The 20,986-nt window shown below is 35.8% G+C and overlaps 1 protein-coding gene across 1 annotated transcript in view; it reads left to right on the top strand.

The window, feature by feature from the left end:
* The first annotated feature begins 4,515 nt into the window (after positions 1-4,515).
* Positions 4,516-20,986, top strand: part of LOC131074370 (disease resistance RPP13-like protein 4) — a 77,649-nt gene continuing 61,178 nt past the window's right edge. Inside the window, exon 1 of the mRNA XM_059218206.1 lies at positions 4,516-5,429. Within this exon, the coding sequence (XP_059074189.1) occupies positions 4,918-5,429 (512 nt within the window). The 5' untranslated portion in view covers positions 4,516-4,917. The remainder of the gene's footprint in view (positions 5,430-20,986) is intronic.

The raw sequence follows: 20,986 nt of genomic DNA, 5'->3' as shown, positions 1-20,986 counted from the left end.
TAAGAATAATTTGTGCAACTACACATGAAGTTGTGTTAATGCTAGGCATTAATGCTCAAGTGACTCACTATTATGAAATTATCTGCTGCTTGGGTTTGCATTCTTGATCTCATATTCGACTCTGAGATCTGTTTCAGAAATACATCAAAATCAAAGTTCAATTTATTTTGTTTAAGAAATACATCAAAATCAAAGTCCAATTGAATGTAGAATAATTAAGGCACATCTTTCAGATTTTTTTGGAAAATAACCCATATAGAAAGTGTAGTGCATATCCATTAGAATTAGAAACATACTTTTTAGCACATATGAAATCTTCATCTTAGATTCTAAGCACTCTTTTCACATAGAAAACACTCCTCCTATTAGAGGACTTTATGCTTGTCATTTTAATGAAGAGTTTCATGGGTATAGATGTTAGCTTGTTCTTGAAGAAAATATCGAATTGCTAATTAAATGATTATAGCAAATTGATGAGTTTTGATCCTTTCATTAGGTGGCACGAAGAGTTGCATACCAACATAGAGAGTTCTGATTCTTTGGAAAGGGAAAAAGGTGAAAAGGAATATTTAGAACTTCTAAATTTAGAGCATTGAGGTTTTTCATAAATTGGAAATAGTTGAGTTGATCAAGGAGCATTATAAATATTTCCCTCTACACTTGTTCAAGAACAGTATCAGAAATGGAATTCCCATATGTAGATGTTCCATGTGTGTCCATAAGATATAGGTTTAATGACACCAGGTGAAAAATATTTCAAGAAGTTTGTCTTTATAGCAGCACAATATATTGCTTTGTAGCTAAAGGGACTTTCAAATTGGAGGAGGTAACTAAAGGGATTTTCAAAAGCAATCTACAGCTACAAATGGTCTTTCCCTGGCTGCCTACATTTGCCCCCTCGTCTCTTGAAGCCTAAGTGTGAGAGGGAGTGAGGAGGAGAAGAATGAGGACAGGGAAGAATCGGCTCTAGAAAAGAGCATGTTTAGTTAAAATTGATAACTAAAGCTAGACCCCTATTTTGATTACAAAATAAACTCAATAATGCAAACAGATAGAGATGAATTCAGAATAATATTATAACACTTCAAAAATATGATCAGTTACCTTTAAGTCACTAGCACTCGCCAATGCAGTCAGCAGAAATGGTTTTTCCTAGTCTAAAACTTCGTTAGTGATCTGAATTGAGAGATTTGAGCCAACCAAATTGTGTAGAGATAAATATGATCTTTGATTGTATTTATACCAATCCTTATTTGGTCATTTCAGTGCGAATTTTATATAAATATTTGGTGAATCACGCTTAATTATAACATGTCTTATGTAATTTTTGAGGTGATTATGGGTTGTCTAATTAATTGGAAATTATATTAGAGTTGGCAAAAATTGGGGTGAATTGAGACACGCTTCCGCACAATGCCAGGCGAATCGGGTCCTCCTGGCCAATAAATCTTTATATGGCTATTGGTGAATTATGAGCATCTATTATGACAACCTTGGAAAGTGTAGGCGAAAATATTGAATTTAGCGTGTGGAAAATGTAGACTCTATTGAAAAAATCTTGATAGAGATAGAATTAATTATATAAAACAATGGGTGATTGGGTTGTGCATTTAACATATATTTATAAAGTCCGGGTTACATGGCCACCTCTGATCAATACAATATATTTTCCATTTTCCAGGTCATCGACATGAAATATTGGCCATTGGCAAATATTCGTCACTAAAGTATGCTCTAGTGTCATCTCCTATTTTTTCTATTATTTCCATCATTTCCATGCTGGTGTATAATTTGCAAGTGTTCCTTGGTGTGGATTTAACACAAATGCTTCCCTCATCCTACTGTATTATTGTGTTTATGAGAGAATGTGTGCATGGGTTAGTACTTGATCATCATTTAGGTTTCATTCCCCTATCATAGATGTATCATGGAAGTTTACTCTTGCGATTGGTAAATATATTTTTAGTGCCATATTGCTTGTAAAAATAATGATGTCATTCATGTTTGTTTTTTCCCTTGTGTTATTTATTTGACACAAAATTTGTGTGCATGTTGTTGTGCAAGTGTGAAATGTTGTTTTGTTTTAAAAAAAGGTTGTTCTAACAATCTTTTTCTTGTTATGACAATTTGTGGTACACATTGAATATTATGTACAACCACATATTTTCTTGGACTATTATTTTTTTAAACATTAACATTTTCAATAATTATCCTCCATAAGTCATTAGTGAACATTTTGGTTAAACAAAAAGTTAGAATAGTTTCTTATCTGGGTATAATCGTTAGTGCCATTAAATCTTACTATGAAATTTTGTACTTTTGTTTCATGTAATTTCCTCAAAGACAACTATGACTATATTTGTATCACATCCCTCACATTTCATTAAAGAAAATTTATCTATGTCTCCTCTCTTTTATGCCTCTAAATCCGTGCCTAAATAAAAAATAGAAATGCAAACTTAGAGAGAAATAAAGTTGATTTGCATGCACAACATTTTTCTTAGAAGCTTCTACATTGAATATTATTGGGGATAGGTTGAAATATATAATTGTGTGAACAATCAAATTTCCCTTTTCTAATAAAATGAAAATATGCGATATATGTTTTATTATTGCTAGATTCTATTAAGAAATAGTGGAATTTTAGTTTAAATATTTATAAATAATTTTTTTAATTAACATTTGGTGTGGAATAAAGTGTTATTTTTTTATGGATTTAGATAATAATTTGATATCTAAAATGTTATTAGACATGTTGTTTTAAGGAATATAGAAAATCAAATGTATAGTAATTTATTCCAATCATAACTTTTACTAGGAAACTATACTTATAGGACTTTAATCTTATATATTTCTCTAGATTTCTTCTCACTTTGATAACTATGGTGTGTGTCAAAGAAGAATTTTAAAGGTGGACTAGAAAATTTGACAAATCAAATTGCAAATCTAGTAGCTACAAAGAAAGAATGTAATGTTGTTTAAAAGTGCCATAAAGACTTAGACTACTGACATAAAGTGATATGTTTATGTCTTTTTATAATTTATGTTATGTTATGAGAGTTTTTGATTAGTGGTCAAACGGGTTTTGAGGGGAACCAAAATATTGTACAATAAGTTTTGAAGGGACCTAAAACCCTCTAGACTTAGTGGAAATCTAGAACCCAAGAACAAAATGGTATTAAAAGATGTATCGAAGACTATTAGTAGCCAACCAGTAGTCACACATCATAAACCAGGCATCAAAGATTTGGCCAGAACACCCAAATGGGCTAAGACAACAAACAAGAGATGTTAAATACACATCAACAATGTATTTTGGAAGGCCCCCATAATCTAATACATGGGTTTTGACAAGGCTCCAATAATTTTCATTGCCAGTAACATAATGATATTACATAAAAATTCCTTGGAGTAATGGGTTTTGAAAAGACTCCCATAACCTTCCAAGAAATAAAAAGCACTAGAACCTCCCAAAAGACAAGAGCCAAGATGAAGGGCAATAACAAGGGGATTAAGTAGGCTCCCTAAACCAACACTGAGGGTTTTGAAATGACTCCCATAACCATCAAAAAGAGAGCAATAGAGGCCCCCAAACAATATGACCACACCTCACCAATAAAGAAAAGCACCTCACCCAAACAAGAAACCCCCACCACAAAAGAGAGTGCAGGGGAAGAACCCAAAAGTGAACCTCCCAAAAGCCCAAGCAACCAACCACCAAATAGAAGTACTCCAGCCCACCAAAAAAGGTCCTTTCCACCTCAATAGAAGAGGAACTAACAAAAAAAGGGGCAAAGGAGGAAGAAACCACCAAACAAAGAAACCACACTCGAACCTTCACAACATCCAAGTGACCAAAGATAAGATCATCCTACCAAGCACAACTTCTAACCTCTTCCCATGATATGTTACCACCTCCATAGGGAATACCACCACCTCAATAGGACCTACAAAAGAGGAAGAAAATAGTAGAAGGAGACAAACCCAATCCAAGGACACAACAAATATCCCCACCTCTAAAAGAGAAGACTCCTCATCCATAAAAATCACATGAAGAAGAAACAAGGGTAGAGCAACACTAGCTCACAAAGAAGAAATGAGAACAAAAAGAACATCAACAAAATCAAGCACAACCATAAAACAACAAGACCCCAAAACCAAAAACAAGGATCTATCACGGAGACAAATTATGCCTTCGAAAATTCTCACTAAAATTCCAAAGCCACTAGGTAAACATTCTCACGAAAAATTAATTAAATTCCGTGCAAAAGAGAGGGAGAGAAATATATTTGAAGTGAACGTGGACATTGAATTGAAGGGAGTAAATGTTGAAAAATAGTGGGAGATGCATCACATCAATATTTTGAGTGGACAACAACGCATCTAATTTGCCGAAAGTGTAAACGAGACCACTTCATATTTTCTACTTCTCATCTTTGAACTTTATTCTTCTATGATTGTGAAAGAGGCCATCAAATTATTCCATATAATATTTCGGTGGTCCTTGAAGTCTTAAGATAAACATGAATTATTAACGCGAAAGCCATTGTGTCGAATATGAAAGTTTCTTTTTTAAAGTGGAAGCAGTGTGGAAGGGCAGAAACCTGTTCATGTTGAATGCTTTGGCTGTAGCAAAGTCAAGTCAAATTCTGGAAAAAAGTATTCTGAGGTGGCCTATTGAATCATTACAGTTTTGTATACAGCAACTTGCTGGAACTGTTCTTATTGGTAATTTTCTTTTCAGCAATAAGATTATTTATTTCAACCTAAAAAAAACGCGAAAGCCATTGTGTCGAATCACTCGGAACACAGTCATCACTCCGTCTTTAAAGCTTTCAAATTTTCTTTAGTTCTCTCAAATCCAGTAGAGACTACATTATTAGTCATATTTTCCATCCATCTTTGGCACTTGATTTCATGGCGTCTTCCTCCTCATCTGAAAAATTACAAGATGCACTCATGGAGTCTTCCTCCTCATCAAAAAAGCTATATGATGCATTCATCAACCACAGAGGCCCTGACGTGAAACAAACTATAGCTTTTGCACTTTACGATTCACTCGAGGAAAATGGATTTTGGACATTTCTTGATGAAGAAGAATTACAATTGGGAGATTCAATTCCCTCTGCTATACAAAATGCCATATACTCTTCTAAAGTGCAAATCGCCATCTTCTCACCACGATATGCGGAGTCCTCGTGGTGTCTAAATGAGCTGGTTGACATGTTGAAAACCAAGGCTCTGTTTATTCCTGTATTTTGTGATGTCAAGCCTTATGACCTTCGCTACCCTCACAAGGGAGTTTATAAGGATGCATTCGCTGAGCATGAGGAAAAGGGCAGATTCAGCAACGAGACGCTTAACGATTGGAAAGCAGCCCTCCGGTCTTCTTCAGTCATCTCTGGTTACGAATTCAGCACATCTAATGAGTAAGCCATAGCTTATTTTTGTCATTTTGTTTTTAGTATTTTGTTTCCGTTGTTTCCTTTGAATCCGTTATGAATCTGTGTTTTTATTTTTCCTTCTTCTTACAATCTCCATATTGATTTTGAACACTTTTGAATTCTCATTCGCGTAAAATTGGCAGTAATGTGGAGAAGCTGTGTATAAAAATTGCCTCGGCTGTGCAACAAGTAGTTGGAAACACATCTAAGCGCTTCCCAAGATATGTGGAATCTGCAAAAAATCAGCTATGTCTTCGTGCAGACTCAGCAGCGTCAACAAGTACATCAGCACAGTTCAAGAAATCGAGTCTTCCGCCCAGAGATTCACATCCAGTGGGGATAGATTCCAAAGTTGAAGACATCCTCATGTTGCTACAAGACCCACAGGTTCTAGTTGTAGCCGTCGTTGGTATGGGCGGCTCGGGGAAGACATTTCTTCTCCAACATGTCTACAACAAGGCGAAATCCAGGTTTGAAAATTCTATTTGGCTCTCTATTTCCAGATCTTATTCTGTCAAGAATTTGCAACATGATATAGCCTCCAACATTGGTTTAGAAAGTAAAATTGTGGGAGGCGCCATAACTGAGGAGAGAGCAGCTGAATTGATCCATGAGCATCTGAAAGGGAAAAGATCTCTTATAGTGCTCGATGATCTGTGGACGCTGTCCACAGAAGATGATCTCTTGTATAAACTTGGTCTGCCAGCTGATAGAGATTGTAAAGTTGTAGTGACCACAAGGAATAAGGAGGTTGCTCAAAATTCAAAAGCTCATGTTTATGAGATGAGAATTTTGTCAGATGAAGACAGTTGGAAGCTGTTTTGTTTCTACGCATTTCCCGATTGTGAAGAAAATAGTGCGCCATCGGACTTGGAAGAGGTGGGTCGTGAGATTGTAAAGCAATGTGGAAATTTGCCACTTGCTATCAAAACAACAGCAGCGTCTCTCGCCAACACCACACGCCTCAGCAAGTGGGAGTTCAAGCGCGATCAGCTAAAAACGCCAGCTGTTCCCTTTGGTGGCCATGACCCTGTGATGGATATATTAAAATTGAGTTACGATTCCTTGCCACAACATCTTAAACCCTGTTTTGCTTATCTTTCATTCTTCCCTTAGGATGAGGAGATAGACCCTGAATACCTGGTATATCTATGGATTGGGGAGGGATTCATCCCAAAAGGAGAGGGGCAGTGCGATACGGCGTGGGATTGGTTAGATCAACTTGTCCAGCTGTGTCTGGTTCAACTATCAGAAGGCCTAGAGTTCAGTAAATTTACTTATATTGGTCATACTAAAAGGTTAACCAAACATTGTAAAATTCATGATTTATTGCATGACCTGGCCATACACATATCCAGAGAAAAAAAATGTGCTTTTTCTATTGAAGAAGCCGCTACACATCCAAGTGCTGCCTCTGCCTGGTGTCGGATTTTACTAGCCAAGAAAGATATAAATCCTAACGACATTTCAGAGAGTCGTTCTGCTTATCTCCGAACGCTCTCTCTATCTCAGAATAATGAGATTAGCAGCATTTCGGAAAGCTTTTTTAGTGTTATTAGAGGACTACGTGTTCTGGATTTGAGCTCTACAGGCATCTATGCATTGCCTGAGTCCATTGGAAAGATAGTACTTCTGAAGGTCTTAAATTTAAGGGGTACAGGGATAAGGGAAGTACCAGAGTGTGTAAGACATCTGAAAAGTCTCTTGTTTCTTGCTATGCCTAATGGATGCAGATCATTACCAGTATGGATAGGTGAACTCAAATGTCTTCAGTATATAGAATGTCAGGATGTTTATCACATGCCAAGGGGAATATCAAAGCTAGCCTCTTTAAGAATACTGCGATCAGATATGTTGGCGCTCTCCATGGAAGAGGATGAATTCTTGAGGTTAGAGGATTTGGCCAAAATTACTCAGCTTCAGGAACTATGGTTATCAGTTAACCATGAGATGGAGTTGACGAGGATGGAAGCTGGTATCCTTGCCCAGCTGGTTAAGTTGTATCGCTTCGAAATCAAATCTTATATTGCTGATGGAACAAAGCTTCCGCAGTTTCTGGAAAAAATGAGAGCAATGAAACATGTGGAAAGTCTCAGATTAGAGAGCTTTGCAGTGCCAGGTTGGATATCTGATTTGGTAAATCTGAGGGAGCTGAACTTATTTGACTGTGAATATAGTGACTTTCCGGAGTTTCAAAGAATGCCCAATCTAGTGAGCTTGATTTTGTATGGGAATCACAGGTGCAGAGAATTGCCAAAAGCATTTGTAAAGTCTGGAGGGTTTCCACGCCTCCGCTTCCTCGAAATTAATTACTTTACGCAATTGGAAGTGTTCCCGCAATTGGAGGAGGGAGCAATGGCATGCCTTGAGGAGTTCAGACTATCAACTTGTAACAAACTGAAGGAATTGGGAGAGGGATGGGAGCGGTTGAAACGACTGAAGAATTTCAGTTTTGCAGGGTTGGGAGGTCCAACGTGGGGAATGGTTCATTTATGGGATTCGTTACAGGAAGGCGGATACTATTGGGATAAAATGAAAGCCATGAATCCGCAGGTAACTATTTACACAAATTTCTATTGAATTTAGTTTGTTATTGTAACAATTTAAGAAAAATAACAGCAGTTATTGAATTTAATTTAGTAAGTTCATGTTATTTGTAACTAAAATATTTCTTCAATCTTATGAGATAGTTCTCTTAAAAGGACATTTACTAGTTTTATAGAATATAATTAAAAATTATGATAATTATTTATTTTTAAAATAGTATTTTAATTTTATATTAAATATAAATTTATTTATAAAAGTTATATAATTTGTAAATTTGCGAAAGAATTTTTTCAATTTAATTTAAAATTGAATTTGAATTTTAGTGATGCTGAATGTTGTTGTATCATTAAATTCTTCTATATTTAAATTATATTAAAGTTAATTTTTCTTTATTAAAATACTAAATTTTTTAATAAAATACAGATAGATTTATATCAGTTTTATCAAACATAGGTTATAATTAATTTTAAATCATGAAAATAATTTTTATCTTCATTATTTTTAAAATTTTAAATGATATTATTGAATACAAACAAATGTTACCTAATTTATGTATTTTATAACATTTAAAAAATTCTTAAATTTATTCTAATTTAAAACTGAATTGCACTTCAGTAAAGATAATGTTATTGTATAATTCAAATCTTCTTTATATAGCAACACACCGCAAAACCAATCCCCTTCTTAGTAAACATACAAGTTGGCAAATTGAATGCATACAAAATTATACTACAGGAAACTCAATTTTTATTCTTTGACAAAATATCTGTCAAACACATTCAAATTCTGATCAAATCTGGAACCAATATTTTTGTTTTTAATGCTGCAAACACCGTGTCTCGAGCTCAATACTTCAGATTTACAAATAGATTGAAGTGGTTTGTCCCATTTTTAAACAAAATTCTGCTTTGCAAAATTTGTGCAGAATATTGAGGTAATGATCACTTGTCGTGGTCTTGGTGAGTTCTATTATTTGGAGTCAGTACACAATCCTTATCATTTGTTTTTAGGCAACATAAATTTCAAGAGGAAAGAGATCAAAACTTTTGTCTTGTCATTTAGAAATTGACTTTAGATGTTTCATACAGATCTCTGATTATTGATAGGTGTCAACAAAAAGTGAAAATAAGAAAAAGGGGAAGGAAAAGCAATTTTAATGCTAAAATCGAACAATTTTGAATGCATAAATAGTCTCTTACAACCTTCTCTAATGATAATCTTATTTGAATGGCAAGTTTTAGAGTTAACCAATTAAATCTGCTAGTTGATTATGAAAGAACATGGAAAAATGGTTGGAAGTATATGTTTTTTATGATTAGATACTTAAATATCTGTGTGAATTGATTGTAAGGGTTTCATTATTTCTAATTGAAATTGATGATATTGAGAAATTCATGATGCATGTCTGATCTTATTATGGAAATATTGTTGGAAAACTTAATCAAATAGAGGTTCAAAAAAATAATCAAAAACTTGTACGAAAATAATTTTATATAAAAATGACAATATTAGTTTCGTATTAGAATTCTTAACTAGGCACAAGTCTTAAGCTATGCATCAAAGCATGAACATAAGATCACGTTTACTATAAAAAGAAGATGACAAATAAATATTTACATATGTATATACACACATACACATTTACATATACATGTGTATACAGATGTATATGCACACACACACACACACACACACACACACACACACACACATACATACATAAACATATACATATACACATACAAATATATACATTGTATATATATGTATGTGTATATGTATATGTATATGTATATATATGTGTGTGTGTGTGTGTGTGTGTGTGTGTGTGTGTGTATGTATACATATATATATGTAATGATATATTCTTGAAACGTAACCCATGTGAGTTTTGGAACATGTTTGGGATCTCTTGCCTCAATAGGTTAGATTAACTTGATCTAAATTACATTAAAAATAGCATCACCATTATCATCAATATCATAGAAAAATAGCTTAATCGAATTTTTATAATTGATACATAGAAAAAAATAAGCTCAGACACAACAAGACACATACATAACATATGCAAACAGTTGAACCAACCAGCTTATAGTACAAAGAGTCAATCATACAAAGTTTATAACTCATGGCTACGATAAAAAGAAAATATACATCCAACTAATCCAAACAACTAACTGAGATACATATTAAGCTTGAAAAACTGGTAGATATAGACTACATAGAAGTTATTCATTAAAAACTCATTCAATTTACATTGTTCGTCATATTTCCACATTAATCCACATTCTATTTCAAAGTTGTATTTATTCATCAAGTCATATACTCTATCTATGCTTCAACATTTTGTATACATTTTTATGAAGGAAATTGCAACAACAACATTTGATAAGTTTCATTTTTCTCTGTGTTTCTACATACAATTATCGAATTCAACTTTTCATCTGCCCTATTAACTATATTTGCTCAAAAGTTTCCAAAGATTTAGCATATGCATCTTTGTCATAATAAATGACATTCACAACTGATAAAGATCCTTCTCCTATTATGCCAAATTAATGAATGCTCGTATTCTATTCCTTCTCTCTAATTCATAGGGAATGGAGTAATGAGCCATTCCCCTCCTATCTCCTACTAATCCATATTTTTACATATATAAAGGGATTTTGAGATGCTTTTTACTTCTTTCTTTCCACGTTATTTTGGAATTATGAGAATGTGGAGAAGTAAGCAAGTCAAGTATGGTATGTATATAGTTCAATTTTAAAAACATAGAGGGAATATGGAATATGGTGTAATAAATCCACATATCAGGCATTTTGGAGTGGCAATTCTTATACTACAAACAGAAAACCATAATAGTGCAATAAAATTATGCTGAGGTTTCTTAATATAAAGGACATACACCTTACTCTTAGCTAGCTCTAACCATGTACACCTATATGAATTGCGAGGATATTTCTCTTTTCTTTTCTTCTACAACCTAATTCAAAAAGTTAGGCACCATGCTAAGTCTTTCCAGAAGCCCTTTTATCTCTGAAGAAGCCTTATTAAGAGATCATAGAAAGGATTTTAATGGGTTGGAAATTCAAGGAAAGTTTCCAATTTGAATTTTATAGCACCTGAGTTATGAAGAGGTGGTAATGGGTGAGCTATTTTGGTGCTTCTACATAATACCCATGTCTCAATTTTGGTATTTTAACAAAATCCTTGATGCCAAAATGAAAGAAAAACACCAAAATGCGAGGAAAGACAAGCAAACTACAAGGTTGAAGGGATATGTGAATGTTACCTTCAATTTGGAGAGCATGCCGATTATAAGCAGAGACTATGGAGGCCTGGAGAGGAGGGCGGGAAGGTAAGCAAAATAATCCCCAAAATGCAATGAGAATAATGAAAATAGGGCTAAAAAATGTGCGTTCACTGATTCCAAACCAAATAAAATGGACAATTCCGTATATAATTGCCCCCACAAAATATTAAAGGTTATTGTGGTCCTACATCCCTTAGTTTATTGAATTAGGTGCCATTTTATTTGTAATTGGAGAATTTAAAAAAAAAAAAAAATTGGGTTAGAAAGTGAATGGTTATTGGTGTATAGAGGTTATGTATCAGGCGACATGCGACACTTTGAAATGATCACTTTTTCATTTTTGTGTATATAACGGATCTCACAACGTGCATTGTTACTATCCTGAAGTCGAAACAATAGCTATAAACAATTAAGTCGTATCCAGAAATAACCGAACAAATCTCACTTTCCCTAGTTTTAAACTTCAACATCATAAGGGATGAGGCCGGGATTGTGCCCCCAGTGGAATGGATAACCCTCAGTCCTTGGCTTTTAGCCGAAGAAGTTCAGCCTATTAGCTCGTGCCCTTGTATCGGATGGCAAAAAATACTTTGTGAAAGTCCTCACTAAACTAGTAGCTCATGGGCTTCATGTCCTTGCTGTGTTGTGTGCTTGGAAATATGAACCTCCATTAAAAAAAATAGTTTTCATAAAGCTAGAGAGAATTTTAAACCTTAAAGAAAAAGTGATGCGATGCGTACCGTGACTGACACACAACATAGTCATCGATTGTAGCGTGACTGACTAGAACTCAATGTACTTTCCGTCTGATGCGACATGCGACACAATGAGTTTCACGGTATCAACCTTTTTCATATTTGTTGTTACAGTCACAGAACAAAACATTTCAAAATGACTTTTTATATTTACCCTTTGGGCATTTGGATGCACTGTGGTCTAGTTATAATATGGCTGTAGGAAATGTGTCTCTACTTTGCATGGATTTCTGACATGAGTGATGTCATAATTTCAACATTTACTGCGAGCGGGTCCCTTCAATGTCCACGTCTCTAGTTTGCAGGAATTCCTCACATGGGTGACGTTGATTCCCACTTTAAGAGTCTTTGTTTTGTATGGAGTTTTCACATGGGTGATGTGGAATTTGAATATTTAGCCCAAACTTGTGACATGACCTATGAAACAAAGTGAGTGATGCCACGTGCAGAATAATGACATGTTAGGGGAGACGATCGGTGGTTGTATAGGATCTAAAAGTTGTACATTCATATGTGCTTATAATATTCATATTTATGCTACTGGTTATGTATGTCCTTACTTTTGCTAGCCCCTAAGACTTAATACCTATGCCTGCTTACTACAAAAATATGGCAAAAATAGCTTGAATGGATAGGGATTTGGCTTGGGTGGTGGGTTTGTTCCCCATCGGTCTCGGGTTCGATTTACTCTTAGATTTCAGAGGGAGGAATAGTTGCGGGCTCCGACATTTCACTCTAGGGGATTAGTCTCGCCTCAACTCACCCCTTCCTTGCCCCAACTTGGAAATAAAGTAAGCCCAAGGTAAGACAAGTTGGATCGCTAGGCTAGGTTGCAGTGATACCTATAGAGTGAAAATACCTATACTTCCCATGCTCACGTTTTTTTAAAAACGCATTGTTTTTAAAAAAAATTATTTGTTAAATATTAAATAAGGGTTAGGGGGTTATCGTAGGTTCGCGGGCCCCCTAGCTCCCCCTCTCCAAACTTACTGGGGATGAGTTTGATCATCTTGCAAGGGCTAACAAACATTTACAATTGTTGATTGTGCACATCACATCATCCATCTCATATAAGACATGCCTTTGGCAAAAAATACAACCAATATAAAATGCAAAAATCTGACATACACGCGACATGGATTCAATGTTGAGAGCAATTAAAAAATATATAAAATAAAAATAGAATATACAAAATATGTTTATTTGGAGTAGGTAAAAAATAATAAACCAATTGAAAGTTGTCGGATCAAAGATAAAATTGATTTTGAAAAGAAAATTAATATATTAATGTGTGGCTGAAGGACTTGAAGTCATTGAAAAGATATATTATTCCTTGTAGCACTGTGTACTGTAAGGAATAATCATATCCCTTTTTTATCTCTCAAAACCCACAAACCATATTCCTTCAACTCTTCTCAAAGCTTACATATAATGTTTAATTTTGTGAAAGAACTTTAATGGGAATGAAGTTAAACACCATTAAGTGTAAAAATTATAAATTGGTACTATTTTAATAAAGTAAGACAATCTTTACATAATATGTGTGAAAGGGCATGAGCCAAGTGGATACATAAAATTTGATTAATTCTATTTGAATTTTTAGTTCCTTCCCATAGCAAGATACTTATGAATTCATTATGTTTTGAAATGGGTTAAATAGTTATTATTCATTGTCCTTGCCAACCAATGAATTAAAATGCATTTTTACTCTTTCAAAAGCTAACATGTCAAATTTTTAACAAAAATTATTTAAAACATGATTTATTTTTCATAAGATTGGTCTGTATTAATTTGTGTGGGTATAAAATTTAATTTTCATCTTCAAAAAATATAGAATTTTGAACAAATGTCAAATCTAATTAAATTAAAACAGGTACTTTCATATGATAACTCATCCTAATCCTAATCCTATTCCAAAGGGGGTGGGTGAAATTTACCACTCGTCCTAATCTAAAGGGGGAGCAAGAATTGCATATTGCAAAACCAATAGGGTATGTGTAAGATCATGGTGTGTCAAAACAAGCCCTTAAGTGGCAATGAAATTTCAGAAAATCAGAGTTATGCAACTTGACATGAAAATTTGAATAAGTTGTGAACATTATTTTTAAATATACGTAAGAAGGGAATATATAGAAAATTGAATGTAGTTTCTAAGCTACTAGCTATTTTTTGGAAAAAAAAATCCTATTTGATGAAAATTTCAAATTTCAATGCAGTGGTACTAAAATTTTAGGAAAAAAATAAGAAGTAGACGTATGTCTGACCACCCTAATCACAATCAAATCATAATATTTTTTTATAATATTTATAATATAAGTATTAGACTCATGTCCGGATGTGACACATATTTTTATTTTATTTTTTATAAGGTAAATAATTATTTATGATTTTTTTACTACAGCTTTTCAGAAATTCAGAAACTCCTACGTCTGACCACCTTAACTTCGTCAAAACCTTATGAAATTTAATTTTTTAAAATTTTTCCCTATAGAAAATGAAGCATAGGATGTGATGCATGTTTCAGATTCAAAAAATGTTATACCGTTTGAAAGTTATGTGTGTTTTTCAATCAGTCTATCAATCAGGACTATTGTCAGAATTCAATTAAAAATAAATAATAATTATTTATTAAAGTCGAAATAAGACAAGCCTTATATTGTTGGAAAGTTGGGAATATACTTAAAAAACCCTTTTTTTTTTATCAATTTTGGCTACAAAAAATGTCGTTAGCCACCAGTGTAAAGTTTGAAAAATCAAGGAATACTAAAAAACACGTTTTTTCAGTTGACTTTCCAGGCTTGTCACTTCCAAGATAAATACCAAAGAGATTAATTTGCACATAATTAATCCAAAGTTTATTAATATATTAATTTATAAATAAATTAGTATATGATATTAGGGAGAGGGAGAGAGAGAGAGAGAGAGAGAGAGAGAGAGAGAGAGAGAGAGAGAGAGAGAGAGAGAGAGAGAGAGAGAGAGAGAGAGAGAGAGAGAGAGAGAGAGAGAGAGAGAGAGAGAGAGAGAGGGCGCGAGAGAGAGAGAGAGAGAGAGAGGGGAGGGAAGGGAGAGAGAGAGATAAAGAGATTAGCAGAGAGAGAGAGAGGGGGAAGAGAGAGATGGGTAGGGGGAAGGGAGAGAGAGATTAGGGGAGAGGGATAGAGAGAGATTAGGGGAGAGAGAGAGAGAGAGGGGGGGGAAGGGAGAGAGAGACAGACAGACAGAGATTAGGGGAGAGATAGATAGATTGAGAGATTAGGGGAGAGGGATAGAGAGAGATTAGGGAAGAAAGACAAATAGAAGGAGAGGGAGAGAGAGATTAGGGGAGAGAGAGAGATATTAGGGGAGAGGGGGAGAGAGAGAGATTAAGACACCATAGGACCCAAAGCGACCCAATATGGTGTCATAACGGGTCGTATGGTGTCCTAAGGGGTCATAAGGGTTCATGGGACACCATATGACCCCTAAGGACAACATAAGACCCCTTATGACACCATATGGTGTTGTTAGGGGCTATATGGTGTCCTAGGACACCATATGACCCCTTATGACACCATATGGTGTTGTTAGGGGGCTATATGGTGTCCTAGGACACCATATGACCCCTTATGACACCATATGGTGTTGTTAGGGGCTATATGGTGTCCTAGGACACAATATGACCCCTTATGACACCAAGTTATGTTGTTATGGGTTATATGGTGTCCTAAGGGGTCATATGACACAATATGACCCATTAGGACACAATATGACCCATAACAACCAAATATGGTGTCTTAAGGGGTCATATGCTATCCTACGGGGTCGTAGGACACCATATGACCCCTATGGACACCATAGGACCCCTTATGACACCATATGGTGTCATTAGGGGTTATATGGTGTCCTATGGGTTCATAGGACATAATATGACCCCTTAGGATACTATAGGACCCAAAGCGACCCAATGTGGTGTCATAATGGGTCATATGGTGTCCTAAGGGGTCATAAGGGTTCATGGGACACCATATGACCCCTAAGGACAACATACGACCCCTTATGACACCAAATGGTGTCATTAGGGGTCATATTATGTCCATAAGGGTCATATGGTGTCCTAGGGCACCATAGGACCCCTTAAGACACCAAATTGTGGCGTTATGGATCATATGGTGTCCTAAGGGGTCGTAGGACATGATTTGACCCCTTAGGACACCATATGACGCAAAGCGACCCAATATGGTGTCATTAGGGGTCATATGGTGTCCTAAGGGGTCATATGATGTCTTAAAGGGTCATATGACATAATATGACTCATTAGGACATAATATGACCCATAACGACCAAATATGGTGTCTTAAGGGGTCATATGGTGTCCTAAGGGGTCGTAGGACACCATATGACCCCTATGGACACCATAGGACCCATTATGACACCATATGGTATTGTTAGGGGTCATATGGTGTCCTAAGGGGTCGTAGGACATAATATGACCCGTAGGACACCATAGGACCCAAAGCGACCCAATATGGTGTCATAACGGGTCCTATGGTGTCCTAAGGGGTCATAAGGGTTCATGGGACACCATATGACCCCTAAGAACAACATATGACACCATATGGTGTCATTAGGGCTCATATGGTGTCCATAGGGGTCATATGGTGTCCTAGGACACCATATGAGGACACCATATGACCCCTTAAGACACCAAATTATGTCATTATGGGTCATATGGTGTTCTAAGGGGTTGTAGGACACAATATGGCTCCTTAGGACACCATATGACCCAAAGCAACCCAATATGGTGTCATTAGGGGTCATATGGTATGCTAAGGGGTCATATGATGTCTTAAAGGGGTCATATGACATAATATGACGCATTAGGAAACAATATGACCCATAACGACCAAATATGGTGTCTTAAGGGGTCATATGGTATCCTAAGGGGTAGTAGGACACCATATGACCGCTATGGATACCATAGGACCCCTTATGACACCATATGGTGTTGTTAGGGGTCATATGGTTCCCTAAGGGGTCGTAGGACATAATATGACCCCTTAGCAAACCATAGGACCCAAAGTGATCCAATATGGTGTCATAATGGGTCGTATGGTGTCCTAAGGGTTCATGGGACACCATATGACCCCTAAGGACAACATATGACCCCTTATGACACCATATGGTGTCGTTAGGGGTCATATGGTGTCCATAAGGTTCATATGGTGTCCTAGGACACCATATGACCCCTTAAGACACCCGATTGTGTCGTTATGGGTCATATGGTGTCCTAAGGGGTCATAGGACACAATATGACCCCTTAAAACACTATAAGAACCAAAGCGACCCAATATGGTGCCATTAGGGGTCATATGGTGTCTTAAGGGGTCACATGATGTCTTAAAGGGGTCATATGACACAATATGACCCATAATGGCCAAATATGGTGTCTTAAGGGGTCATATGGTGTCCTAAGGGGTCGTAGGACACCATATGACCCCTTAAGACACTGAATTGTGTTTTTATGGGTCATATGGTGTGTGTGTCTCTCTCTCCCCCCTAATCTATCTCTCTCTCCTAATCTATCTCTCTCCCTCTCCTCTCTCTCTCTTTCTCTCTCTCCCCCCTAATCTCTCTCTCTCCCTCTCCTCCTCTCTCTCTCTCTCTCTCTCTCTCTCTAAAATATGACTAATAAAATCGGATATCTGATTTCTACCATTGCCATTAATGTGGCAACAGTAAAAAAAACGGCAGCAATAGGATAAAAATTTGGGACCACAAATTTATACATTAAAATTAGATATCTAATATATCCGATTTTTGTAAAGAAAAAAGAGCCTTGTGGGCCATTTTGTGGATTCCAATGGCCCATAGTCTGCATATTATGTTTTATGTCAATGATCACAGGTTTTCAGACAGGTTGAGACAAATTTGTGCTTTTGGGAGATTCTTAAAGTTAAATATTACATTGTCAATCATGTACGAGCATCTGTGTGGAGGGAAATGTGGAGTAGTAGTCGTCGGAAGTCTAAATGCAAAAGAAAACTTTCAAATCACCAAATTGAAGTGTATAGAGAAAGAGATAGAGAATGTCATAGGAGGAGAAGACAAGGTATGCTAAATATCGCTAATGTTACTTCAAGTGAAGAGGAAATTGAATTTGAAAATGTGCAACAAGTTATTGAAAATGAAAATGTAGATTTTGAAAGTAAAAATTTTGAAAATGTTGAAAGTGATAATGAAAATGCTCAACATGTGGAAAATTTTGACATACGAGGTAAAAATATGGAAAACTTTGACATTGAAGGTGGAATTGCTCAACCAAGTGAACCATATGTAACACCTAATTACTTTAGAAATGAAGACCCTCTCATGGATGAAAGACAAATTCCAAATCCAAGACCTTCAAGAACCCCAAAATGGTTATTTGAAATCGATGAGAATATTATTGCGAATCGTGAAGGCAAGAGGTCAACAAGAACCATTCGGTTGCGGCCTACACAAATTTTCAACCAAAATTTTAGCCATAAGACATTGACTGAGCAATGCCAACTCTTTGTTCAACTGCTAAAGATGATAAAGATGAGACCATTGCTAAACAAATTGAAGATTCGTATGAACAAGAAGATGGAGAGAAATTCTATTATTGCAAAAAATCTATTTGACACTCTCAATTCTATTGGAAAGAATACCAAAGAAAGAGATAAGAGAGCCGCTCGAAGATTGATTACAACCTCCTTAGTAATCCATCAATTGAGGAAGGATCATCAAATGCGACAAACTTGTGTTGATTTTAACATAAACCGTAAAACTTTGGATAGAGCACTTGCACGAAGACAAAGACTTGACGATCCACTTCAACAAGATACATGGGCTTTTGGTGGGAGGCTTCCACGTGTTGATAGAAAGTTGACTGACAATGTGAAGGAGGAGATTCAACAATTTTGGCACTCTAATTCTAGAGTGTCACCCAATGTAAAGGACATTTTGAAATTAAGAATCGGCAACCGAGACCGCACACCGCATCCCAAACATTTCTTGGAATCAAGCCAAACAATGTTGTACAAAAACTTTTGTGAAGTACATCCAACTTTGAAAATATCACAAAGGGCCTTTGAATCTTTGAAACCATTTTATTGTGTTCCTCTTAAGATTCACAATACTTGTTGTTGCAAGTACCATGTGGAGTTTTCAATGTACCATGAATTTTTATGTCATATTCGTTCTACGATGCATAATAATGAAATGTTGCAGGAGTGTGGTGCAATGCTATTTCTAAGATCATCAAGAGACTTGCAAGATCTATTTTTATGCCCTAGAGATAATGGTTGCTATTTCTATAAAAATGATTGTTTGAATGAGAAGTGCTCAAAATGTGGTGGGTTGTGAAATTTTGTTTCATGTTTTCATGAGGGCAGCGAACACGAGTTTGGAAAGAATTATGTTGAGAAAAAAAGATATGGAACAGTGAAATATACTTTAAAGAGTGGAGGTGAAGGTTCTAGATGCGAATTAGTCTCAAGAGAAGTGAATATTGCTGATTTTATTTTGGATTTTAAGGAAAATCTTTTCTACAAGTATGCCAGGTACACCCATAGGTCTCAATGGTTGGATGAACAGTTCAAGATGTGTAAGAACTCTTTCCCAATTGGCACTATTGTATCGGTGGTTGATTTTGCAGAGAACTATACATTGCACCCATAGAATGAGGTACAGTCTCAATACTACAATTCAGTCTAGATTGCTATTTTTGTTCACATTACATATAGACATGCTCTTGATAGTGTAGAAGAGGATAGGAAGATAATTAGGGAGTATCATTTTTATATGAGTGATGATAGATCACACTCCTCTGAGTATGTGCAACATTCTTTCGAGAATTTTTTTCAGTTATTGCATGAGAAAGATATTGCAATTGACCAACATATAATATGGTCAAATAACTGTACAGGTCAATTCAAGAATGCCCGTATATTTTATTGGTTAAGTAGAATGCATGTAGAGAGGTGTATACCTCATATTTGGTGTTTTTTTTTAGGCAGGGCATGGGAAGGGAGAGCATGATGGAGCAGGTGCATGTTTGAAGAGAGCTCTAGTTAAGGAGAAATTGAGGATTTCAGGTGCAAATTTTTGTGATGCACGCTCTATTGTTGATTGTTGTAGTTCAGCATTGTCACATGGAGGTACTCTTGATTCAACAGTGACCAGATTCTTTTGGTTGGTTAAGGAGGGAATAGTGGGAGATAGATTGGATTGTCAAACAATTAAAGATTCTTCAAAGATGCATTCATTTCTCAGCTCAGATGCAAGTACATGGACCATTTGGACATGAGTGTTAGCTTATTTTTATCAGAGTTGTGTTCGGTGTGATTGGGATCAGTGTGAGTCAAGTGAGTGGGTTGATACATGGGTTCCCCACTATCTAAATCTTTTATCTCAAACAATATCCTTGACAAACGATGACATGGAAAGTTCACTTGAGTATGACCGTCTATCAGATCTTGTATAGCCAGGACATGTTTTTGTAGTTGTTGCACTGCAAGGGAATGAAGAGAGATCAGAATAATTGTTGGCACGATGTGTACAGGGAAAACAAAAGCTAACACAACCAGTGACAAATGATGACGGGTTCATATATCCTACAGGTTCAATTATTGTTGTGGGAACTTAGTTGCGAACATACATGATTAGAAAGAATGGCATACCTGCATTTGAAGACTATGAGAGACACAAAACCATTATAATGTATCCACACCTTATTATATCTACAAATATCAATTTGTTAAAGCATCAAGCTAAACCGAAGACCAAAGAGCTATGGACAATGACTACTGCTGATCATGAAGTAATACTGGATACTCTTAAGCAAAGAGATGACCCTTCAGGAACACTTGAGTAGTAGGTCTTTAATGGTGCCTTATTTTTTTATCATGCATTTCATTTCAAACAAT

Source organism: Cryptomeria japonica, chromosome 3 (assembly GCF_030272615.1).
Source record: "Cryptomeria japonica chromosome 3, Sugi_1.0, whole genome shotgun sequence".
In the NCBI taxonomy this organism is placed as follows: Eukaryota; Viridiplantae; Streptophyta; class Pinopsida; order Cupressales; family Cupressaceae; genus Cryptomeria; species Cryptomeria japonica.
This window is presented reverse-complemented; position numbering and strand designations above follow the sequence as displayed.